We start from the raw sequence: 26,268 nt of genomic DNA, 5'->3' as shown, positions 1-26,268 counted from the left end.
ACCTATGTGAGCTCCATTCTTTCCCTCTTCTCCTCTTATGCTTTTGCTGTCTCAAATTATCTCTTTTTATGTTGTGAGATTGCTACCAAATTGGAGTAGCAATGGTTTTTTTTTTTCCTTCATCCTTTTACCTTTATGCTATAATAAATTATTTAAAGCTTATTCTGAGTTGCAATTTTCTGATTCTACATATAACTTTCCTCAAAGTATTGTGTATTTTTGCCTTTTTGTTTTTAGCAGAGAGCTTCTTTAAACATTTATTGTAAGCAGACCAATGTTGATGAATTTCCTCAGCTTTCATTTGTTTGGGAAGATCTTTGTTTTTCCTTCACATCTGAATAATAACTTTTCTAGAAAAAATAGTCTCGAGTGATACTTTTTATTTTTTAGTATTTTGAGAATGTCACTCGATTTCCTCTTGTCCTGTAGAGTTTCTGTTAAGAAACCTGATCATAGGCTCATGGGGATTCTCATGTAGGTACAATCCTTTTTTCCTCCTGGCTGCCTTAAAAATCCTTTCTTTGTCAATGACTTTTGACAATTTTAATATAATATGTCCTGTGCAAGGTCTTTTGCATTGAGGTAATTAGGTGTTAGCTTTATGAATTTGTATATCCAATTTCTTTCCCAGATTTGGGAAGTTCTCAGCTATTATTTGTTTAAATATAACTGAGACTTCCCCTCTCCCTGTCTTCTCCTGGGATACCCTTTACTCTAATGTTGCCTTTCCTAAAAGAGTCATATAGCTTCTGGAGAATTCCCTCATTTTTAAATTATCTTACTTCTCTCTCCTCATATACTTGTAGCATTTCTAAATTTCTATCATCAAGCCTGCTAATTCTCTCTTTCATACAGTCTAATCTATTTCCAAAGCCTTCCAAGACATTATTTTTAACATTTACTGAGTTCTTCAATTCCAAAGTTTCTGTTTGGCTCCTTTTTTAGAGTTTTAATGTCTCTGGTATTTTTTCTGTTTACTAGTTTTATTCCTGAGCTCGTTAGTCTGGCTTTCTGATTTTTCTTGCAGCTTTCTGAGTTTCTTCATGACAGCCATTTTGAATTCTTTCTCAGTTAGATTATAATATTTTATGACAGTAAGTTTGGTTTCTGGAGAATTGCCATTTTCTTTTTGTGGTACAGTGTTTCTGTGATTCTTCATGGTACTTGAGTTTTTCCTCCCCTGGTGCGTTTGATGTAGTTAGAAATTAGAGGCCTTTCTTTTGTCTTCCAGTAGGCGGTGCTATGGCATACGTTTCTGTTTTCTCACACCTAGGCTTACTCTGGTTATATTTGGGAGTAGTCACTTTCCACCCTTCCCCGTCTCTGCAAAAGGTGAGGCTCTATTATCGCTTCTCGTGTCTCCGGGGTTACTGCTGCTTTGCCCCCGAAGTGATGCTGTTATCGTCACCTGGTGCCCCAGGATGGTGGGCTCTTCCCTCATGTCTGAGATCCCCTGAGTCATAGTTTCACCAACGCAGGGAGAAAGAAAGGGCAGGATGGGAGCCAGGGTGAGACTGGCACCTCGGCCCTGTCTCTTGCTGGAAAGTTTGTGGACTCTGCTGCTGCAGGTTAAGGGGTAGGGGCCAGATTTGGGGTCATGTGGAATCCATTAAAAAAAGAGTAAATAGACTTGAATAGGCATCTCTCCGAAGAAGATATATAAATAGCTATTAAGTACACATACACACAGCTCAACATTACTCATTATTAGGGAAATTCAAATCAAAGAAAGCTACTATGAAATACCACCTCATACTCATTAGGATGGATACTATAAAAAATAACAGAAAATAACAAGTATTGGCCAGGATGTGGAGAAATTGGAATCCTTGTGTAATCGTTGTCAGTGATCACACCGTTATGGTTATTTGGGTCATGAAGATCTTTTTCGTATGGTTCTTCTATGTATTCTTGTCACCTCTTCTTAATATCTTCTGTTTCTGTTAGATCCATGCTGCTTCTGTCCTTTATTGTGCCCATCTTTGCCTGAAATGTTACCTTGGTATCTCTAATTTTCTTGAAGAGATCTCTAATCTTTCCCATTCTATTGTTTTCCTCTATTTCTTTGCATTGATCACTGAAAAAGGCTTTCTTATCTCTCTTTGCTATTCTTTGGAAGTCTACATTTAGATGGGTATATTTTTTCCTTTTCTCCTTTGCCTTTTATTTTTCTTCTTTTCTCAGCTATTTGTAAGGCCTCCTTGTACAACCATTTTGCCTTTTTGCATGTCTCTTTCTTGGGGATGGTTTTGATCACTGCCTCCTGTACAGTGTCACAAACCTCCATCCATAGTTCTTCAGGCATCCTGTCTATCAGATCTAATCCCCTGAACCTATTTCTCACTTCCACTGTATAATTGTAAGGGATTTGATTTAGGTCATACCTGAATGATGTAGTGGTTTTCCCTACTTTCTTCACTTTATGTCTGAATTTGGAGATAAGGAGTTCATGAACTGAGCCACAGTCAGTTCCCAGTCTTGCTTTTGCTGACTGTGTAGAGCTTCTCCATCTTCAGCTGCAAAGAATATAATCAATCTGATTTTGGTGTCGACCATCTGGTGATGTCCATGAGAGAGTTGTCTCTTGTGTTGTTGGAAGAGGATGTTTGCTATGACCAGTTCGTTCTTATGGCAAAACTCAGTTAGCCTTTGCCCTGCTTCATTTTTACTCCAAGATCAAACTTGCCTGTTACTCCAGGTGTTTCTTGACTTTCTACTTTTGCATTCCAGTCCCCTATAATGAAAAGGACATCTTTTTTGCCTGTTAGTTCTAGAATGTCTTGTAGGTCTTCACAGAACCACTCAACTTCAGCTTCTTCACATTAGTGGTTGGGGCATAGACTTGGATTTCTGTGATATTGAATGGTTGGGCTTCCCTGGTAGCTCAGTTGGTGAAGAATCTACCTGCAATGCAGGAGACCCCAGTTCAATTCCTGGGTTGGGAAGAGCTGCTGGAGAAGGGAAAGTCTACCCGTGCCAGTATTCTTGGGCTTCTCTTGTGGCTCAGCTGGTAAAGAATCTGCCTGCAATGTGGAAGACCTGGGTTTGATCCCTGGGTTGGGAAGATCCCCTGGAGAAGGGAAAGGCTTACCCACTTGAGTATTCTGGCCTGGACAATTCCTTGGACTGTATAGTCTGTGGGGTTGCAAAGAGTAGGACATGACTGAGTGACTTTAACTTGCCTTGGAAATGAACAGAGATCATTCTGTCAGTTTTGAGATTGCACCCAAGTACTGCATTTTAGACTCTTTTGTTGACTATGAGGGCTACTCCATTTCATCTAAGGAATTCAGGCCAAAGTAGTAGATATAATGGTCATCTGAATTAAATTCAAACATGCTGGTCCATTTTAGTTCACTGATTCCTAAAATGTCAATGTTCACTCATGGTGGAGAGGTCTGACAGAATGTGGTCCACTGGAGAAGGGAATGGCAAACCACTTCAGTATTCTTGCCTTGAGAACCCCATGAACAGTAGGAAAAGGCAAAATGATAGGATACTGAAAGAGAAACTCCCCAGGTCAGTAGGTGCCCAATATGCTACTTGAGATCAGTGGAGAAATAACTGCAGAAAGAATGAAGGGATGGAGCCAAAGCAAAAACAATACCCAGCTGTGGATATGACTGGTGATAAAAGCAAGGTCCGATGCTGTAAAAAGCAATATTGCATAGGAACCTGGAATGTCAGGTCAGTGAATCAAGGCAAATTGGAAGGGGTCAAACAAGAGATGGCAAGAGTGAATGTCGACATTCTAGGAATCAGCGAACTAAAATGGACTGGAATGGGTGAATTTAACTCACATGACCATTATATCTCCTACTGTGGGCAGGAATCCCTCAGAAGAAATGGAGTAGGCATCATGGTTAACAAAAGAGTCTGAAATGCAGTACTTGGATGCAATCTCAAAAGCAACAGAATGATCTCTGTTCGTCCCCAAGGCAAACCATTCAATATCACAGTTATCCAAGTCTATGCCCCAACTAGTAACACTGAAGAAGCTGAAGCTGAACGGTTCTATGAAGACCTACAAGACCTTCTAGAACTAACACCCAAAAAAGATGTCCTTTTCATTATACAGGACTGGAATGCAAAAGTAGGAAGTCAAGAAACACCTGGAGTAACAGGCAAATTTGGCCTTGGAATGAGGAATGAAGCAGGGCAAAGACTAAATTTGCCAAGAAAATGCACTGGTCATAGCAAACACCCTCATCCACCAACACAAGAGAAGACTCTACACATGGACATCACCAGATGGTCAACACCGAAACGAGATTGATTATATTCTTTGCAGCCAAAAATGGAGAAGCTCTATACAGTCAACAAAAACAAGACCAGGAGCTGACTGTGGCTCAGATCATGAACTCCTTATTACCAAATTCAGACTGAAATTGAAGAAAGTAGGGAAAACCGCTAGACCATTCAGGTATGATCTCAATCAAATCCCTTACGATTATACAGTGGAAGTGAGAAATAGATTTAAGGGCCTAGATCTGATAGAGTGCCTGATGAACTATGGAATGATGTTTGTGACATTGTACAGGAGACCAGGATCAAGACCATCCCCATGGAAAAGAAATGCAAAAAAGCAAAATGGCTGTCTGGGGTGGCCTTACAAATAACTGTGAAAAGAAGAGAAGTGAAAAGCAAAGGAGAAAAGGAAAGATATAAGCATCTAAATGCAGAGTTCCAAAGAATAGCAAGAAGAGATAAGAAAGCCTTCTTCAGCGATCATGTAAAGACATAGAGGAAAAGAACAGAATGGGAAAGACTAGAGATCTCTTCAAGAAAATTAGAGATACCAAGGGAACATTTCATGCAAAGATGGGCTCGATAAAGGACAGAAATTGTCTGGACCCAACAGAAGCAGAAGATATTAAGAAGTGGCAAGAATACACAGAAGACCTGTACAAAAAAGATCTTCACGACCCAGATAATCACGATGGTGTGATCACTCATCTAGAGCCAGACATCCTGGAATGTGAAGTCAAGTGGGCCTTAGAAAGCATCACTATGAACAAAGGTAGTTGAGGTGATGGAGTTCCAGTTGAGCTATTTCAAATCCTGAAAGATGATGCTGTGAAAGTGCTGCACTCAATATGCCAGCAAGTTTGGAAAACTCAGCAGTGGCCACAGGACTGGAAAAGGTCAGTTTTCATTCCAATCCCAAAGAAAGGCAATGCCAAAGAAGGCTCAAACTGCCACACAGTTGTACTCATCTCACATGCTAGTAAAGTAATGCTCAGAATTCTCCAAGCCAGGCTTCAGCAATACGTGAACCGTGAACTTCCTGATGTACGAGCTGGTTTTCAAAAAGGCAGAGGAACCAGAGATCAAATTGCCAACATCCGCTGGATCATGGAAAAAGCAAGAGAGTTCCAGAAAAACATCTATTTCTGCTTTATTGACTATGCCAAAGCCTTTGCCTGTGTGGATCACAATCAACTGTGGAAAATTCTGAGAGAAATGGAAATACCAGACCACCTGACCTGCCTCTTGAGAAACCTGTATGCAGGTTCAGGAAGCAACAGTTAGAACTGGACATGGAACAACAGACTGGTTCCAAATAGGAAAAGGAGTGTGTCAAGGCTGTATATTGTCACCCTGCTTATTTAACTTCTATGCAGAGTACATCATGGGAAACGCTGGACTGGAAGAAACACAAGCTGGAATCAAGATTGCCGGGAGAAATATCAATAATCTTAGATATGCAGATGACACCACCCTTATGGCAGAAAGTGAAGAAGAACTCAAAAGCCTCTTGATGAAAGTGAAAGAGGAGAGTGAAAAAGTTGGCTTAAAGCTCAACATTCAGAAAACGAAGATCATGGCATCTGGTCCCATCACTTCATGGGAAATAGATGGGGGAACAGTGGAAACAGTATCAGACTTTATTGTTTTGGGCTCCAAAATCACTGCAGATGGTGATTGCAGCCATGAAATTCAAACACGCTTACTCCTTGGAAGAAAAGTTATGACCAACCTAGATAGCATATTCAAAAGCAGAGACATTACTTTGTCGACTAAGGTCCGTCTAGTCAAGGCTATGGTTTTTCCAGTAGTCATGTATGGATATGAGAGTTGGACTGTGAAGAAGGCTGAGTGCCAAAGAATTGATGCTTTTGAACTGTGGTGTTGGAGAAGACTCTTGAGAGTCCCTTGGACTGCAAGGAGATCCAACCATTCTTCAGTCCATTCTGAAGGACATCAGACCTGGGATTTCTTTGGAAGGAATGTTGCTAAAGCTGAGGCTCCAGTACTTTGGCCACCTCATGGGAAGAGTTGACTCATTGGAAAAGACTCTGATGCTCAGAGGTATTGGGGGCAGGAGAAGAAGGGGACAGCAGAGGATGAGATGGCTGGATGGCATCACAGACTTGATGGACGTGAGTCTGAGTTAACTCTGGAAGTTGGTGATGGACAGGGAGGCCTGGCGTGCTGTGATTCATGGGGTCGCAAAGAGTGGATCAACTGAGCAACTGAACTGAACTGATGCTCAGTAAATCTTTAATCCTACTTTCTGTTGATGGCAGGGCTGTGTTTCCTCCCTGTTGTTTGGCCTGAGGCCAAACTCTCCAGCCACACCTCCACTACAGAGTCCTGGAAACTCACAGGCAAGTCTGGTTCAGTCTCTTGTGGTGTTACTGCTCCTTTCTCCTGGCTCCTGGTGTGCACAAGGTTTTTTTTGTGCCCTCCAAGAGCCTGTTTCTCCAGTCTTGTGGAAGTTTTGTAATCAATCCCACTGGCCTCAAAAGTCAAATTCCCTGGGGGTTGTCAATCCCTTTGTAGGATCCCCAGGTTGAGAAATCTGTTGTAGGTCCTAGAACTTTCTTAACAGTGCAAGAATTTCTTTTGTATAATTGTTCTGCAGTTTGTGGGTCATCTGCTCAGTGGCTCTATGGTGGGCTAATGGTGACCTCCTTCAAGAGGGTCATGCAACAGCCTGCATGACCCAGATCTGCTGCAGCAAGCTAGAGTCCCTGTCCCTGCAGCAGGTGACTGCTGACCTCTGCCTTCACAGGAGATGCTCAAACACTCAAAGGCACTCTGGTCTCTGTGGGGTTTCTGGGTCCTGGTGCACACAAGGTTTTGTTTGAGCCCTCTGAGCATCTCTGGTGAGTATGGAGTTTGATTCTAAATGTTACATAATTTTGGTGGGAATGTAAAATGATAAAATCATTATTGAGACCACTATAGAAGTTCCTAGGAAAATTAAAAATAGAGCTACCATATGGCACATAAATTCCACTTGTGAGTTGTTGTTATTCAGTCTCTAAGTCATCCCTGACACTTTGTGACCCCATAGACTGCATCACATCAGCCTTCTCTGACCTTCACTATCTCCCTGAGTTTGCTCAAACCCATGTCCATTGTGGCAGTGATGCCATCCAACCATCTCATCCTCTGTCACCCCCTTCTCCTCTTGCCTTTAGTCTTCCCCAGCATCAGGGTCTTTTCCAGTGAGTCAGCTCTTTGAATCAGGTGGCCAAAGAATTGGAGCTTCAGCTTCAGCATCAGTCCTTCCAATGAATATTCAGGGCTGATTTCCTTTAGGATTAACTGGTTTGATCTTCCTTTCCAAAAGTCTTCTCCAGCACCACAGTTTGAAAGAATCAGTTCTTAGGCACTCAGCCTTCTTCATGGTCCAAATTTCACATCTGTACATGACTACTGGAAAAACCATAACTTTGACTATATGGACCTTTGTTGGCAAAATGATGTCTCTGCTTTTTAATACATTGTCTAGGCTTGTTGTTGCTATTCTTCCAAGGAGAAAGCATCTTTTAATTTCGTAGATGCCATCACTGTCTGAAGTGATTTCAGAGCCCAAGAAAATGAAATCTGACACTGTTTCCTCATTTTCCCCATCTATTTGCCATAAAGTGATGGCACTGCATGCCATGATCTTAGTTTTTTGAATGTTGAGTTTTAAGCCAACTTTTTCACTCTCCTCTTTTACCTTCATCAAAGAGGCTCTTTAGTTCTTCTTCACTTTCTGCCATTAAAGTGGCATCATTTGCATATCTGAAGTTGTTGATATTTCTTCCAGCAATCTTGATTGCAGCTTGAGATTCATCTACTCCAGCACTTCACATGATGTCCTCTGCATATGAGTGAAATAAACAGGGTGATAATATACAGCCTCAATGTACTCCTTTCCCAATTTTGAGCCAGTCCATTATTCCATGTCCAGTTCTAACTGCTGCTTCTTGTCTTGCATACAGGTTTCTCAGGAGGTAGGTAATATGGACTGGTATTTCATCTCATTAAGAATATTTCACAATTTGCTGTGATCCACACAGTCAAAGGCTTTAGCATAGTCAATGAAGCAGAGGAGATTTTTTTTAAAATTCCCTTTCTTTTTCTATGATCCAGTGTATGCTGGGAGTTTGATCTCTGGTTCCTCTGCCTTTTCTAAATCCAGCTTGCACATCTGGAGGTTCTTGGTTCACATACTGCTGAAGCCCAGCTTGAAGGATTTTGAGCAAAATCTCGCTAACATGTGAAATGAGTGCAATTGTACAGTAATTTGAACATTCTTTGGCCTTGCCTTACTTTGGGATTGGAATGAAAACTGACCTTTTCCAGTCCTGTGGCCACTGCTGAGTTTTCCAAATTTGTTGGCATAATGAGTGCAGTGTTTTAACAGCATCATCTTTTAAGATTTGAAATAGCTCAGCTGAAATTCTATTACCTCCACTAACTTTGTTTGTAGGATGCTTCCTAATACACTTGACTTCACACTTCAGGATGTCTGGCTCTATGTGAGTGATCACACCATCATGGTTATCTGGGTCATTAAGACCTTTTTTGTATAGCTCTTTTGTGTATTCTTGCTACATTTTCTTAATCTATTCTGCTTTCGTTAAGTCCTTGCCATTTTATTGTGCCTGTCTTTGTATGAAATATTCCCTTAGTAGCTCCAGTTTTCTTAAAGAGATCTCTAGTCTTCTCCATTCCATTGTTCTTCTGGATAGTAACCCCCCCCCCCCCGCCAAAAAAAAAAAGAGAAAAATTTGAAAATATATTCTCACAAAGACATTTGTATACCCATGTACAGAACATTATTCATTATAGCTAAAACATGGAAACAACCCAAGTGTCCATTAAAAGATAAATGGGTAATCAAAGTGTCATATACATATGACATGGAATTTGTTCAGACTTATAAGGAAAGAAAATTCAGATTCATGCAACAACATGGGTGAATCTTGAGGTCATTACGGTAAGTGAAATAAACCAGTCAAAAGTAGACAAATAATATATGATCCCACTTATATAATATATTCAGAGTAATCAAAATCATAGGAACAGAAAGTAGGCTGATGTTTGTCAGGGGCTGAGGAGAAGGAGCATAGGGACTTATTGTTTAATGGGTATGTATTTTCAGTTTTACAAGAAAAAGGTTATGGAAATTGATGGTGTTGGTTTCACAGTGTTATGAAAGTATTTATACCGCTTCACTATACACTTCAAAGGTTTATGGTGGAATATTTTAAGGTATGTATGTATATTTTACAGCAATACAAATTGAATAAAAATATATGAAGTGGTGACACGGGTGGAAAGGCACACTGAGATGCACAAGCATATAAAGACTTACCCCTGAGACACTTGGCATTTGGCCCAAGTCACTGTATATTGTAAAGGGTGTACAGAAGGGCAAAACCCAAGCCATCTGTTTGAATTTTACAAAAGCACGACTTGGCTTTTCTACCCAGATGAGACCACTGGTGCCATCTGCCTTACAGCCAGCAAATGGTGCATTTTTGAGTTGAATTATCCCCATTTAACTGATTGCCTCCATTACCCCTCTCCTTTACCCAATCTCAGATGCAAAGCTAAGCTCTAGATCCTTGCCAAACTTCTCTTGCCAATAAAGCCCACAGTTTATATCTAAAGCACTTGCACACAGACTGGTTTACCTGGGTTTCCTCACAACTTAACAGAATCAGCAATCTTACAGTTCACATTTCACATTAATTGATTATTGATGAATAATTCCATGTATTAATTTAAAACATAATGATTTTCTGTTTTTCCTGGCTTCCCTATTTCTATAATTACAAATTAAAATGGAAATCTTTCTTGCTATTGCTGTATCTGGATATTTTGGTGCCAAATATAGATTAATTTACTTATCCACTTATTCACCAATTATCGATAAACTATTACATGCCAAGGCAAAATTCTGCTGCTGCTGCTAAGTCACTTCAGTCGTGTCCGACTCTGTGTGACACCATAGACGGCAGCCCACCAGGCTCCCCCATCCCTGGGATTCTCCAGGCAAGAACACTGGAGTGGGTTGCCATTTCCTTCTCCAATGCATGAAAGTGAAAAGTGAAAATGAAGTCGCTCAGTCATGTCTGACTCTTTGCAACCCCATGGACTGCAGCCTACCAGACTCCTCCGTCCATGGGATTTTCCAGGCAAGAGTACTGGAGTGGGGTGCCATTGCATTCTAGCAGTTGGAAATACAAAAATGAACAAAGAGTTAAGTCCTTGTTCTTATGAAACTTACATTCTGTTGGGGGAATCAGATATATAACAATGATAAATAGATAGATACATAAATAACAGACTGATAGATGTTAGTGCTAGTGCTAAGTAGAAAAATAAAGCAAGGTAACTGAGTAGAGGATACTTCAAATAGGTGTGGATGTCTAGGTTTAAAGCTGTCTCAGGAATTAGTAATATGGAGCAACAAACCTTGCTGTTAGTAATTATTCCTCTCAGCAACAGTAGCTAGCATTTACTGAGTGCTTTACATACATGATTCTTACTATTACCTTCACTTTACAAAGGAATCAACTGAGACTTGGAGAAAGCAAAATGTTTTAAAACACCAAGATCATAGGGCTAATAAAGTGCAGTGAAAGTGTTATTCACTCAGCTGTGTCTGACCCTTTGTGACCCCATGGACTATAGCCTGCCAGGTTCCTCTGTCCATGGAATTCTCCAGGTAAGAATACCAGAGTAGGTAACCATTCCCTTCTCCAGACCCAGGGATTGAACTTGGGTCTCCTGCACTGCTGGCAGATTCTTTACCATGAGAGCTGCCAAGGAACTTGAGTTTAAATCCTGTCTCTGCCATTAATAAAGAGCAGAGATGGGATTTAAATTCAGGTTTTCCTGAATTCCAGGCCCATGCTTCTACTACTGAACTATGATGGATATTTCCTTTATTAAATTATTTTGTACATACTTAACCAAGTCGACTCATAAGCTATGTTGCCTCTTTCAGTTCCTGTGTCTCATCCTGTCTTCACCTTCAGCCCTGCTGGGCCCCAGGCTGTGGCAGGAGATGTGTTAGAGCTTCACTGTGAGGCCCAAAAAGGCTCTCCCCCGATCCTGTACTGGTTTTATTACAAGAATGTCACACTGGGAAGCAGAGAGGCCCCCTTTGGAGGAGGAGCATCCTTCAACCTCACTCTGATGGCAGAGCATTCTGGAAACTTCTCTTGTGGGGCTGACAATGGCCTGGGGGTACAGCACAGTGAGATGGTAATACTCAGCATCATAGGTAGGTTGGTGGTACCTGGGCTACAGGTTACATTTATAGTCAATAAAATATTTCTCCAATAGACTGTACAAATCCTCCCAGTGTCAAAGATTTATTAACATGAAACCAAGGCTTGGGGCTTCTGGGGATTGGTACTGATTTCATGGGGACAGAGAAGGGAAAAGAAATAAATTTTAATGTTAGATTCTGGCAATCACTTTCCCTGTGCTATTATTTTGAAAATTACAAATTATACTGGAAATGATTCCAATTGAGAAATCAGAACCTGGCAAAAACCTGTCCTAATATATAGCTAGTCCCACGCTCACATAGTTTTTGTCTGGATGAAATATATTTGGCACTGAACTCAAGTATAGGTCTCTTCACTTAGGACCACCCAGTAACAAAACAACACTTATCACTGAGGGAGTCACCGCAGGGCTACTGAGCATCCTTGGCCTTGCTGCTACTGCTGCTCTGGTGCATTACTTCAGGACCCAAAGGAATTCAGGTACGTGGCTATATCTCACTCTTTGATGTTGTGACTTTTGCCATTGCTATTATTATTTCGACTTGTGTAGTGCATCCTACAAAGGTTGATTATTCTTTTCCAAGTACTGATCACACAGACTGGCAGAGATAAAAAGGCAGAACAAATTTCTTAATGAAGTTGTTATTCCATGTGTTTCATTTGAGTTTTAAATCAAAGACTAGAGTTTTGTTTCCATTTAAAAATTAGAAGTTAAGTATTTACTGTTCCAACCTCAGTCCAAAGCTTAGTGAAAATAAAAAGAATGAAAGAGAAAGTCTTTCATCTGTAACAACAACAGAAATAAACAATAGCCATAGGAACAATCCATAAACTCATATATATTTAAATACCATTTAAATATAGTGATATTTAGATAAAATTAAGATATTCTGAGAATGAAATTAAAATTTCCGTTTCTGATTGTTTGTTGCTATTATGTGTGTGTTAGTCACTCAGCCATGTCCAGCTCTTTGTGACCCTATGGACTTTAGCCCGCTGGGCTCTTTTGTCCATGGGATTCTCCAGGCAAGAATACAGGAATGGATTACCAGTTCCTTCTCCAGGGAACTGGTTGAACCCAGGGGTTGAACGGGTCTCCCACATTGCAGGCAGATTTTGAATGTTGGATGTTAACATCTGAGCCCTTGTTACTAGTATATAGAAATTCAATTGATTTTTCTATATTGGTCTCATATCCTACAACTTTGCTAAACACACTTATTAGTTTTGTCGATTTCATCAGATTTTCTACACAGATGATCAAGTCGTCTATGAATAAAGACAATTTTATACCTTCTTTTCCAATCTCGATTCCTTTTATTTCTTTTTCCTTAGTGTACTGGCTAGAACCTCCTGTACAATGTTGAACACAAGTGTTAAGAGAACAGACGTCTTAGTTTTGTTCTTGAGCTTAGGGAGGGGAAAGTATTTGAACTTTCACCGTTTACATATGATAATCTTAGCTGTGGATTTCTTGTAGCTACTGTTTGTTAGGCTGAAGAAGCCCCTACTAATTGTAATTTACTGACAGTTTTTATAGAACAAATGCTTTTTCTACATTGAGAAAATCATATGATTTTATTTTCTAGTCTACTGATACATATTTTGGATTTTGAATGTTGGATGTTGAAACAGCTTTGCATTTCTGGGGTTAACCTCACTTGGTTATAATTTTTGAATTTGATTTGCTAAAATTTTGTTAAGAATGTTTGCACCTATGTTCATAATGGATATTGGTTTCATAGCTTTATTTCTTATCATTTCTTTTTCTGGCTGGATGCCAAGGTATATCCATTTAGTTAAGACCTCCAGAAACCTTCATTCCTCTTTGTACATATATACATCCACATGGTATCATTTTATCTCTGCTTAAAGGATTTCTTTTTAACATTTCTTATAGTATGAATTTGTTGGTGAGTTTGGTTGATAGTGTTGAAGTCTTCAATATCTGTACTGTTTTTTCTCCTACTTTATTGATTATTGAGAGAAGGATATGAAAATCTTCAACAGTAATTATGGGTTTTTTCATTTCTTCTTGCAGTCCTATCAGATTTGCTTCATATATCTTGAAACTCTATTATTAGGTGCACAAATATTTATCACTATTATGTGTTTTTGATGAAATGACCACATTATCCTTTATGACTTTATGACCTTTTTATTCCTGGTGGTATCATTTAACCCTGAAACACTATTTGATATTAATAAAAATTAATTAATGTTGTATTAACTATAGGGCTTCCCTGGTGGCTCAGGTAGTAAAGAATATACCTGTAATGCAGGAGACCCAGGTTTGATTCCTGGGTTGGGAAGACCCCCTGGAGGAAGGAATGGCTACCCACTCCAGTATTCTGGCCTAGAAAATCCCATGGAAAGAGGAGCCTATATTAATATATTGATATCAAATAATATTTCAAGGTAAATTATACTACCAGGAATAAAAAGCTACATAATTAATGCTGGGCTTCGCAGGTGGCTCAGTGGTAAAGAATCTGCCTGCCAAAGCAGGAGACACAAGAGACGTGGGTTTGATCCCTGGGTTGGAAAGGTCCCCTGGAGGAGGAAATGGCAACTTGCTCCAGTATTGTTGTCTGGGGAAGCCCATGAGCAGAGGAGCCTGGAGGGCTACAGTCCATGAGGTTACAAAGAGCTGGACACAACTGAGCATGTATGCATATAATTAATATGCTTGATATTTCTTTTTTCTATTCTTTAAAATTTTAACCTATTTGTTTTTCTATATTTAAAGCATATTTTTATAGATAGCATATGGTTAAATCTGTTTTTTATCTAATATGGCAGTCTGTTTCTACTTTCTAACTTTAAAAACTTTGACCATTTACATTAATATGATTGTTGATACAATTAGGTTCCTATGTCTATTATTTTCCTATTTGCTCTCTGCTTGTCTCATTTGTTCTTTGTTTTCCATTTGCTTTATTTTGTCTACCCTCTTGGGTATTTTTGTGATTAAATTTTATTTCCTTTGTTGGTTTATTAGCTATATAACTTTTTGTTTTATTATTTTAGTGGTTATTTTAAGGTATATGGTATATATATCTAACTTATCAGTCTACTTACAAGTGGCATTGTATCACTGCATGTGTAGCATAAGAATATTATCATTGTGTACTCCATTTTTCCCTTCCCTGGTACATTGGTATTACCTTTGTAAACAATCAGTTATTTTAAAAAGAAGCTTACATATAGTTTAAAAATATTATACATTTACTCATACAGCTAACACTTCAATGTTTTTCATTCCTTTATGTGTATCCATATTTTCATCTGGTATCATTTTTTTTTTCTGCTTAAAAGATTTTTGTAGGATGGGTCTGCTAGTGATTAATCATCTCAGCTTCTGTATGACTGTAAAAGTCTTTGTTTTGCATTCATTTGTGAGAAATATTTGTACTGGCATAGACTCCTAAGTTGAAAAAAATTTTTTTCTTTCAATATTTAAAAGATGTTGCTGTGCTGTCTTCCTGTGTGCATGGCTTCTGAGGGGAAATCTGCCATCATCCTTGACTTTGTTCTTATGTGACTGCTTTAACTTTTCTCTCTGAATGCTTTTTTGTTGATCAGAAATCTTGGGATGCATGGACTGTTTTATTCAGTGCTTTGGGTGCTTATAAGCTTTCAAGACTTTATATTTGGAACCACTAATCCTTTACTTTCTGTCTTTCTCTGTGGTATAAAGTGAACTCTCCTTTTCTATCAGGCCAAATGATTCTGTTATCTTTTTTTTTTTTTTTTTTTTTGGCTCATACTGAAAATCAAGCAAATAAACAAATAATTGGATCTCAGTTTAATGAAAACCATCTTAATGATGGTGGTTAAGCATGTCTTCTTACTTCTACTTTCAGGTCAGTCAATGGTCCTTTATCCTTCTGCTTCTTTGTATGAAAAATGGCATCATTTCACATCATTTTGTGACTGATATTTACAGCTACCTAATATTTTTTCAAATGATATTATGTATACAATTTTTATGTAGCACTAACCCTGATCAGTTCAGTTCTGTTCAGTCGCTCAGTCATGTCCGAATCTGTGATCCCATGGACTGCAGCACGCCAGGCTTCCCTGCCCATCACCAACTTTAAACTTACTCAAACTCACGTCCGTTGAGTCAGTGATGCCATCCAATCATCTCATCCTCTGTCATCCCCTTCTCCTCCTGCCCTCAATCTTTCCCAGCATCAGAGTCTTTTCAAATGAATCAGTTCTCTGCATCAGTTGGCCAAAGTACTGGAGTTTCAGCTTCAGCATCAGTCCTTCCAGTGAATATTCAGGACTGATTTCGTTTAGGATGGACTGGTTGGATCTCCTTGAAGTTCAAAGGGCCTCTCAAGAGTCTTATCCAACACCACAATTCAAAAGCATCAATTCTTCGATGTTCAGATTTCTTTACAATCCATCTCTCACATCCATACATGACTACTGGAAAAGCTATAGCTTTGACTAGATGGACCTTTGCCAGCAACATAATGTCTGCTTTTTAATATGATGTCTACGTCATAGTTTTTGTTCCAAGGAGTAAGCATCTTTTAATTTCATGGCTGCAGTCACCATCTACAGTGATTTTGGAGCCCGAAAGATAAAGCCTTTCACTGTTTCCACTGTTTCCCCATCTATTTCCCGTAAGTGATGGGACCAGATGCCATGATCTTTGTTTTCTGAATGTTGAGCATTAAGCCAATTTTTTCACTCTCCTCTTTCACTTTCATCAAGAGGCTTTTTAGTTCTTCTTCACTTTCTGCCATAAGGGTGGTGTTATCTGCATATCTGAGGTTATTGATATTTCTCCTGGCAATCTTGATTCCAGCTTGTGCTTCATCCAGCTTAGCATTTCACACGATATACTTTGCATATAGGTTAAACAAGCAGGGTGACAATATACAGCCTCGATGTACTCCTTTCCCAATTTGGAACCAATCTGTTGTCTCATGTCTAGTTCTAATTGTTGCTTCTTGACCTGCATACAGATTTCTCAGGAGACCGGTAAGGTGGTCTGGTATTCCCATCTTTTTAAGAACTTTCCACAGTTTGTTGTGATCCACTCAGTCAAAGGCTTTGGCATAGTCAATAAAGCAGAAATAGATGTTTTCTGGAACTCTCTTGCTTTTTTGATGATCCAACAGATGTTGGCAATTTGATCTTTGGTTCCCCTGGCTTTTCTAAATCCAGCTTAAATATCTGGAAGTTCACAGTTCACATACTGTTGAAGCCTGGCTGGAGAATTTTGAGCATTACTTTACCAGCATGTGAGATGAGTGCAATTGTGTGGTAGTTTGAGCATTCTTTGGCATTGCCTTTCTTTGGGATTGGAATGAAAACTGACCTTTTCCAGTCCTGTGGCTACTGCTGAGTTTTCCAAATTTGCTGGCACATTGAATGCAGCACTTTTACAGCATCATCTTTTAGGATTTGAAATATCTCAACTGGAACTCCATCACCTCCACTAGCTTTGTTCGTAGTGATGCTTCCTAAGGCCCACTTGACTTCACATTCCAGGATGTCTGGATCCCGTCCAGTGATCACAACATCACGGTTATCTGGGTCATTAAAATCATTTTTGTGTATAGTTCTTCTGTGTTCTTGCCAGCTCTTCTTAATATCTTCTGCTTCTGTTCATTTCAGTTCAGTTCAGTTCAATCGCTGAGTCATGTCCAACTCTTTGCGACCCCATGAATCGCAGCAGGCCAGGCCTTCCTGTCCATCATCAACTCCCGGAGTTCACTCAGATTCATGTCCATCGAGTCAATGATGCCATCCAGCCATCTCATCCTCTGTCGTCCCCTTCTCCTCCTGCCCCCAATCCCTCCCATCATCAAAGATTTTCCAATGAGTCAACTCTTTGAGTGCTTCTGTTAGGTCCATACAATTCCTGTCCTTTATTGTGCCCATCTTTGCATGAAATGTTCCCTTGTTATCTCTACTTTTCTTGAAGAGATCTCTAGTCTTTCCCATTCTATTGTTTTCCTCTATTTCTTTGCACTGATCGCTGAGGAAGTCTTTCTTATCTCTCCTTGCTATTCTTTGGAACTCTGCATTCAAATGGGTATATCTTTCCTTTCCTCCTTTGCCTTTTGCTTTTCTTCTTTCTTCAGCTATTTGTAAGGCCTCCTCAGACAACCATTTTGCCTTTTTGCATGTCTTTTTCTTGGGGATGGTCTTGATCACTGCCTCCTGTACCATATCACAAAGCTCTGTGTCCATAGTTCTTCAGCCACCCCATCTATCAGATCTAATCCCTTGAATCTATTTGTCATTTCCACTGTATAATTGTAAGGGATTTGTTTTAGGTCACGCCTGAATGGTCTAGTGGTTTCCCCTACTTTCTTCAATTTATGTCTGAATTTTGTAATAAGGAGTTGTTTATCTGAGCCACTGTCAACTCCCAGTCTTGTTTTTGCTGACTGTATAGAGCTTCTCCATCTTCAGTTGCAAAGAACATAATCAATCTGATTTTGGTATTGGACATTTGGTGATGTCCATGTGTAGAATCTTCTCTGGGTTGTTGGAAGAGAGCATTTACTATGACTAATGCAAAGAGTCTAACCCTGATAGTACTCATCATAAAATCTACCATTCATTTCAAATCTATTATATGTGATTTTTTAATATGTCCAGTTTTGTGTCCATTTGACTTCAGTTCAACCACTATTGCTATAACTATATTGAAGATGAAGAAATGAAGAATTCAGGAAGCTAGCAACCTTTCCAGATTCATGTATAACCTAGTAAAAGTCAGAGTTAGGGCATAACTGGGGTCTCCCTAGCCCTTAAGTCCATATTCTCTCCATTACATTTTTTTTTTTTTAAATGTCACTCAGTCGTGTCTGACTCTTTGAGACCCCATGGACTATACAGTCCATGGAATTCTCCAGGCCAGAATACTGGAGTGGGTAGCCTTTCCCTTCTCCAGGGGATCTTCCCAACCCAGGGATTGAACCCAGGTCTCCTGCATTGCAAGCAGATTCTTTACCAGCTGAGCTACAAGGGAAGCCCAAGAATACTGGAGTGGGTAGCCTATCCCTTCCCCAGGAGATCTTTCCAACCCAGGAATTGAACTGGGGTCTCCTGCATTGCAGGTGGATTCTTTACCAACTGAGCTGTGAGGGAAGTCCCCATTACGTCTTGGTGACTTTTAAAATGCTGGTTGCACCTCCTACCTTAAAAAGTTACTTTTCTATATCATTGCCTGTCTGGATTTCATTTATCAATCGGTAATATACTAGACATGCAGACACGGGAACTTCAGTATTGCAGTTGATAATACTAAAAAACAAAAACAGATTGCTTTCAGTACAACACCAAATAACGCAAGAGAAGGAAAGATTACCAATCATTGTTTTATATGGTCCATGAGGGCAGAGGCGCAGGAGGTTCTGTCCTCCAGATTTAGGGGAAATTGTTGTTTTAAATGTCAAACATGACTAAGAAATTCTGACAGGCTACCAATCAGAGGGCCTTTGCCTATCACAACTCAAAATCTTGCCTACTGTACTTCCCTCCAAGCAAAGCCTTCCTTCTCATTATTGACCAGTCTTCTCAGGGAAGAACTCAGGCCTTTCAAATTCTTCCAAAAATGAAGAATTCTGCTCCTTAAGCCTGATTGTTTCCTCCAAGTTACCTAAAGGAGTGGTGTATTTATTACCTCTATAACTGCTCGGATTAGCATTCTGGTAATGTAACACCCTCCAAACCCCAGTCTCCTTAGCTCTGTGATGGTCATGATAATAGTATCTACATTATAGGCACTATGAGACAATCTATGTAAACTGCTGAGCACAGTACCTGGCCAAAATATCTTCAGTGAATATTAGCTTATATTATAAATAGCCACGTTTTGGGTCTGTTTTCCTTCAGGCAAATGAAGAGATAGTCTGACTCTTAGATACACCCTAAACGTAGTTAACCTGTCTATAAGTAAGAATATTTGTTGTTGAGTGATGAGGTTACAATTCCAGAGGAGAGAGATACAGGCTAGGATTATGCTTACATGCCTTTAGTTTAACTCAGGACACCTGGTTCCCGAAGTCAGGGTCTGAAGGCATTAATCAGTCATTTTTTGTGGTATGTAAAGGTGGCTCAGTGGTAAAGAATCCACCTGCCAATGCAGGAGACACAGGAAACATGGGTTTGGTCCCTGGGTTGGGAAGATCCCCTGGAGAAGGAAATGGCAACCCACTCCAGTACTCTTGCCTGGGAAATCCCATGGACAGAGGAGCCTGGTGGTCTACAGTCCATGGAGTCTCAAAGAATTGGATATGACTGAGTGACTGACCACACACACAAGCCTGCATACATCTACTTTGGGCAATAACCTGTGTTCTCTAAGCCTGGTGAGACAGATACAGTGTGCATGCATGCTTAATTGCCCAGTCGTGTCTAACTCTACGACCTTTATGGATTGACTGTGTGACTGTTACGGAGCATCACGGACAGGTTCCTTTGTACATCGGATTTTTTAGGCAAGAATACTGGAGTGAGTTGCCATCTCCTCCTCCAGAGGATCTTTCTGATTTAGGAATCAAACCCAAGTTTACTGCCTTGCAGGGAGATTCTTTACCAACTGAGCCAACAGGGAAGCCCAAGACAGATATAGCTGCCACTGCTGCTAAGTTGCTTCAGTCATGTTCGACTCTGTGTGACCCCATAGACGGCAGCCCACCAGGCTCCCCTGTCCCTGGGATTCTCTAGGCAAGAATACTGGAGTGGGTTGCCATTTCCTTCTCCAATGCATGAAAGTGAAAACTGAAAGTGAACTCACTCAGTCATGTCCGACTCTTCGCGACCCCATGGACTGCAGCCTACCAGGCTCCTCCGTCCATGGGATTTTCTAGACAAGAGTATTGGAGTGGGTTACCATTGCCTTCTCCAGACAGATATAGAGTCATAGGTAAAAGGCAAAGGGCAGACATGGGATGCTTAGGAGGAGGGCTGTATTGGACAGGCCAGAAAGACTTCAGTATTTCAGTGTTCATGGAAATATTATATATTTTTAAGGCTGATGGAGCAGGCTTCCAGATTAGGTTTACATTTAATCATCAATTAGGTAATTGTCTTCCCTGGTGGCTCAGATGGTAAAGCGTCTGCCTACAGTACAGGAGACCTGGGTTCAATCTCCATGGACGGAGGAGCCTGGCAGGCTACAGCCTATGGGGTCGCAAAGAGTTGGACACAACTGAGCGACTTCACTTTACTTCACTTCAGGTAATTGCCAACTTGTTTTTTAGTCCTTGTAGTAAATAGCTTAATTTGTTCAGTTGTTTAACAAATCTTTATTAAATATTTTCAAACTTCTAAGTACAGGAAATACAAAAACAATTAAGACGAGTTTTGTACCTTCAAGTAACACACCCTTTCATGAAGCAGTGTTTGAGGCAAACACAGAAATTGATAACTACAATGCAATATGGTAATTTTAGTATAGTAGGGTTCTATGTGCTTCACAGGAAGCTCTGGAGGAGGAAGGATACCCTGGAATTAGGTGAAAGGGAAGGAAAGAAGGGCTATGGAGAAAACAATATGCACCAAATACTGTTGAAATGGACTTGCATGGTCATAGATAAAGGAAGGTCTGACTACAAGAGTCTTGTAGTCCCATTGAATCATACTTGTGTAACAATTCGGTATTAACTTTAACCCCTCTCTAGGCCATAGTCGGCTTGTCTCCACCTCACGGGGCTGCAGTCAGAATAGAGAAGTGGGAGTAGGGGAAGCACTTGGCCTAGAGTTAAACGTTACGTGTAACTTAATGTTTCTGCTTCTGCTGTCTCAGTTACAGACTACGTAGAGTTCATTCTACCGATTGAATGACTGAGAATAATTGTGATTCTGCACAAACATCTCTTCAGATCCCACCTTCCTTCTGTATAACATGACCTGCGGGGTGGAGCCAGATGTTCTCAAAGATTTGCCATAGCTGAAATCTAGGATGGATTTGATTTCTGGGGAAGGACATTCTAACACAGATCACTTATCATCAATGTTCCTTTGTTGTTTTTCAGAAAGACTTTCCACCACCAGAACACCTAGGTAAGGTTTCTGCTTCTGGTGCTGTGAGCCTTTTCATTTTATTTATGTTTCCAAGATAAAACATGAAACTATGTGCATTTAAAAGTATTTTACTTGATTTCTTATTTAAATTTTCAAATGCTTGGTGGGGAGGGATAAATTAGAACAAGACAGATTCACACACATTATAATGTATATCAATAAGATAGATAACTAATAAGGACCTACTGTATAGCACAGGGAACTCTACTCAATATTCTGTAATGGCCTACATGGAAAAAGAAGCTAAAAAAGGGTGTGTGTGTATATATATATATGTATATTTACACACACACATATATATATACACATATATATATAATAACAGATTCACTTTGCTGTACACCTGAAACTAACACAACATTGCAGATTATACCCCAATAATTTCTTTTTTTTTAGTTTCAAATTCTTGTGACATAAATGTGGTACTGCAGATGGTGACTGCAGCCATGAAATTAAAAGATGCTTACTCCTTGAAAGGAAAGTTATGGCCAACCTAGATAGCATATTAAAAAGCAGAGACATTACTTTGCCAACAAATGTCCGTCTAGTAAAGGCTATGGTTTTTCCAGTAGTCATGTATGGATGTGACAGTTGGACTATAAAGAAAGCTGAGCACCAGAGAATTGATGCTTTTGATTTGTGATGTTGGAGAAGACTCTTGAGAGTCCCTTGGACTGCAAGGAGATTCAACCAGTCCATCCTAAAGGAGATCAGTCCTGGGTGTTCATTGGAAGGACTGATGTTGAAGTTGAAACTCCAATACTTTGGCCACCTGATGCGAAGAGCTGACTCATTTGAAACAACCCTGATGCTGGGAAAGACTGAGGGCAGGAGGAGAAGGGGATGACAGAGGATGAGATGGTTGGATGGCATCACTGACTCAATGGACATGAGTTTGGGTAAACTCCAGGAGTTGGTGATGGACAGGGAAACCTGGTGTGCTGCAGTGTATGAGGTTGAAAGGAGTCAGACATGACTGAGCATCTGAACTGAACTGAAATGTGGTTAGGAAGGCTACTTTCAAACATAGTTATGAATGAGCATACTTATACTTGGACTATAAAGAAGACTAAGTGCCAAAGAATTGATGCTTTTCAACTGTGGTATTGGAGAAGACTCTTGAGAGTCCCTTGGACTACAAGGAGATCAAACCAGTCAATCCTAAAGGAAATCAACCCTAAGTATCCATTGGGAGGACTGATGCTGAAGCTGAAGCTCCAATACGTTGGCTACCTGATGTGAAGAGCTGACTCATTAGGAAAGACCTGATGCTGGGAAAGACTGAAGGCAGGAGGAGAGGGGGATGACAGAGGATGAGATGGTTGGATGGCATCACCGACTCAATGGACATGAGTTTGAGCAATTTCTGGTAGATGGTGAAGTGCGGGGAAGCCTGGCAGGCTGCAGTCCATGGGGTTGCAAAGAGTCAGACATGACTGAGCGACTGAACAACAAAATACTTACTTATACATGGAATTAATGTTGTTTACTATCCATCCATCTTAATTTATCTTCTTCCATAAGTGTGCTCTAGCAGAGAACTGACCACTTAATGACATCATCTTTCTTAAGGCTTTATTTATTTATTCCCTTATTGTTCATTTTCCCACTCATACACTTATTCAGGAGACTATGATTGAATGCTGGCAGTGTTCAACTCACAATGTTAACTGTGGAACGAAATGAAATTAGAAAAAAATACTTTTCCTGAAGAGCTTTCATAGTATTTTACAGGAAAGGTATATCATTATAATATGAGGTAGAAAACTGAAAGGGACCTTAAAAAAAGACAAAGGCCAATTTCTGAGGGAATGTAGAAGCTTCTGTTAATTCATGCTGAAGCATTTCAACTTTTGAAAATAATTTAAAAGATAGGTAAATACAAGTGTTTATTCTATCAAAGGGATCTTGAACTGTGTAGTCTTTGCCCTCTGATCTTGCCTCAGCTGGTCTTTTCTGTAATGTTGCCCTGGCTATATCTTGCACCATACTTCTGACATTTTCTCAAAAGAGCCATGCAGACTCAGAGTAAGCAGCCATGATATTTTACATAACCATGCTGGGCTCTTCCTGCATATTGATTTTCCTGAAATGCTATATAATCCACAAATACATTTCTCTTTTTCTCTCTCATCACCTCATCATAGTTACAGTCCCAGGGAGTTTAAGGAACCTTCCAGAACCTCCAACACAAATCCTCAAGAGCCACCGGACCCAGTGGAACCGCAGCCAGTGTACAACAATGGTGAGGACTTCCTACGGGACAGAGAGCTCCAGGAATGAATCAGGAGGGAAGAGAGATTGAGCAATAGTCCATGGTTCAGTCGTATTCAATTTTTAAATGATATTTCTGGCCGTATGTCAGGGATAGTAGGTGGTTATAAACTTGGTGACTGGAAGAAGAGTCTGTAGTGTGAGGTCTTGACTACAGCCAACTGTAATCTATTCCTTCACAGTGAATCCTGGAGATAGTGACCTGGTTTATTCCCAGATCTGGAGCATCCAACATACAAAAGAAAATTCAGGTAAGACAAACTTGAAATAAATAGAGGCAAGATGGCAGTGTTTTATCAGATCCAGCAAGGGAGTTTTGATCAAAGAGTCATCTCAAATATGAATCCAACATGAAAGGCATTAACTGTTCTTCTTATAATACAAATCCTATAATCATATCTATTCCTTCTTACTTGTGTACACTGCCGTCATTACCCGATAAATTCATTAAGGACAGATACTGTATTTCTTTGCTAATATGTCCATAGCATCTAGTGTTCATGCTTAGAAAACTATAGGCCCCCTAAATAGTTTTTTTTTTTTTAGTAAATGAATGAACATAATTACTAAATTAAGGCTTTTATTATCTAATGAGTAAAGAGTTGTAATTCTTTTAACTGTTCTTTTTATTTCCAATATTGTTCTCCTTCCAACCTTGGGTTTGATCCCTGGGTTCCTGGACTGGGAAGATCCCCTGGAGAAGGGAAATGCTACCCACTACAGTATTCTGGCCTGGAGAATTTCATGGAATGTATAGTCCATGGGGTTGCAAAAGACTTGGACACGACTGAGTGACTTTAACTTTCCAACCTTCTAACAATCTGTTTCCAGAATGATCCCTCTGAGATGCACAATTGATCACATCATTGTCAAGATTAACTGTCCTCAACAATTCTTCATTTTAAAGCACGGCCTTTGCCTCCCTCCATGCTTTTGTCTTTCGTCTAAGCTCTGCCTTATGTCCTTGCTTTAGCCATGTTAAACTCTCAGCATTTCCTTGATCAAACTGAGCTATTTTGTGCTTCTTATCTGTCTTGTGAAGAAAGCTGAGCACCGAATAATTGATGCTCTTGAACTGTGGTGTTGGAGAAGACTCTCGAGAGTCCCTTGGACTGCAAGGAGATCCAACCAGTCCATTCTGAAAGATATCAGCTCTGGCATTTCTTTGGAAGGAATGATGCTAAAGCTGAAACTCGAGTACTTTAGCCACCTCATGCGAAGAGTTGACTCATTGGAAAAGACTGATGCTGGGAGGGATTGGGGGCAGGAGGAGAAGGGGATGACAGAGGATGAGATGGCTGGATGGCATCACTAACTCGATGGACGTGAGTCTGAGTGAACTCTGGGAGTTGGTGATGGACAGGGAGGCCTGGCGTGCTGCAATTCATGGGGTCACAAAGAGTCGGACACGACTGAGCAACTGAACTGAACTGAATGTTCTTGCCTCTAGTTGGCCTATAACCCTTAGTCACATTTCTAGGCATAATTCAATTATCACTACGAAACTCACAATGATTCCCACCAGCCCTCCCTATCTCCTGACCTGAGAGGAACTGATTACTCTTTGGTGCAACAACATAGTTTAATATGCATTTTTATCTTGGTCCTTATAATACTTGTTGAATTTGTTTTCATCTCTGTTTCTTTCCATAATGGTAAGATTTCTGATCATATGCACAGAGTTTGTGTCATTTTTGCTTCCGTATAAATTACTAATGCTTAATAGGAGGTCATTATTCACTGAATACTTACTGGGTGGTTAAGTAAATAAAAGAAATCCAAATAGTCTCTTGGAAGGATTGAAGAAATACACACACTGAATTTTCTCAGTGTTAACGTTGCAAATCTTTGGCTTACTGGGAATTTTCTTTGTGATCTTAGAATCCCAAGCTGCTATTGGAGAATCCTCCTCCAATTTCTTGTGCAAAGTGAAATGAATCATATTTACTTCCTTCTCCCAAATGACCAATATAGACATTGTTGTTGTCGCTTAATTGCTAAGTTGTGTACAACTCTTTGCGACCCCATGGACTGAGGCAGACGAGATTTCCCTGCCCTTCACTATCTCCCTGAGTTTGCTCAAACTCATGTCCACTGAGTTGGTGATGCCATCCAACCATCTCATCCTCAGTTGCCCCCTTCTCCTCTTGTCCTCAGTTTTCCCCAGCACTGGGGTCTTTTCCAGTGAGTCAGCTCTTCTCATCAGGTGGCCAAAGTTTTGCAGCTTCATCTTCAGCATCAGTCCTTCCAATGGATATTCAGGTCTTATTTCCTTTAGGATTGACTGATTTGATCTCCTTGCTATCCAAGGACTCTCAAGAGTCTTCTCCAGTACCACCATTTGAAAGTGTCCAGAGAAGAATTGCTTTATGGTCCAACTCTCACATCTATACATGAC

The 26,268-nt window shown here is 40.1% G+C and overlaps 1 protein-coding gene across 9 annotated transcripts in view; it reads left to right on the top strand.

The window, feature by feature from the left end:
• LOC101112874 (Fc receptor-like protein 3) overlaps positions 1-26,268 on the top strand; it is a 46,783-nt gene that overhangs the window by 17,137 nt on the left and 3,378 nt on the right. For 6 of the 9 annotated variants that reach the window (XR_009597573.1, XM_042256000.2, XM_042256023.2 and 3 more), the window contains 5 exons: positions 11,243-11,521; positions 11,892-12,011; positions 21,548-21,575; positions 23,744-23,841; positions 24,053-24,121. Coding sequence is in view for 7 of the 9 variants with exons in the window: in XM_042256000.2 (XP_042111934.1) it covers positions 11,243-11,521; positions 11,892-12,011; positions 21,548-21,575; positions 23,744-23,841; positions 24,053-24,121 (594 nt within the window). In the remaining 2 variants the exon portion in view is untranslated. Of the gene's footprint in view, positions 1-11,242; positions 11,522-11,891; positions 12,012-20,617; positions 20,751-21,547; positions 21,576-23,743; positions 23,842-24,052; positions 24,122-26,268 lie in introns of those variants that run through there. The other 3 variants (XR_009597575.1, XM_042256026.2, XM_060403207.1) reach the window with 3 other exon arrangements.

The sequence above is a fragment of the Ovis aries genome, chromosome 1 (genome assembly GCF_016772045.2).
Source record: "Ovis aries strain OAR_USU_Benz2616 breed Rambouillet chromosome 1, ARS-UI_Ramb_v3.0, whole genome shotgun sequence".
Classification (NCBI taxonomy): Eukaryota; Metazoa; Chordata; class Mammalia; order Artiodactyla; family Bovidae; genus Ovis; species Ovis aries.
The sequence above is the reverse complement of the archived record's forward strand: the minus strand, read 5'-3'. Positions and strand labels throughout refer to the sequence as shown.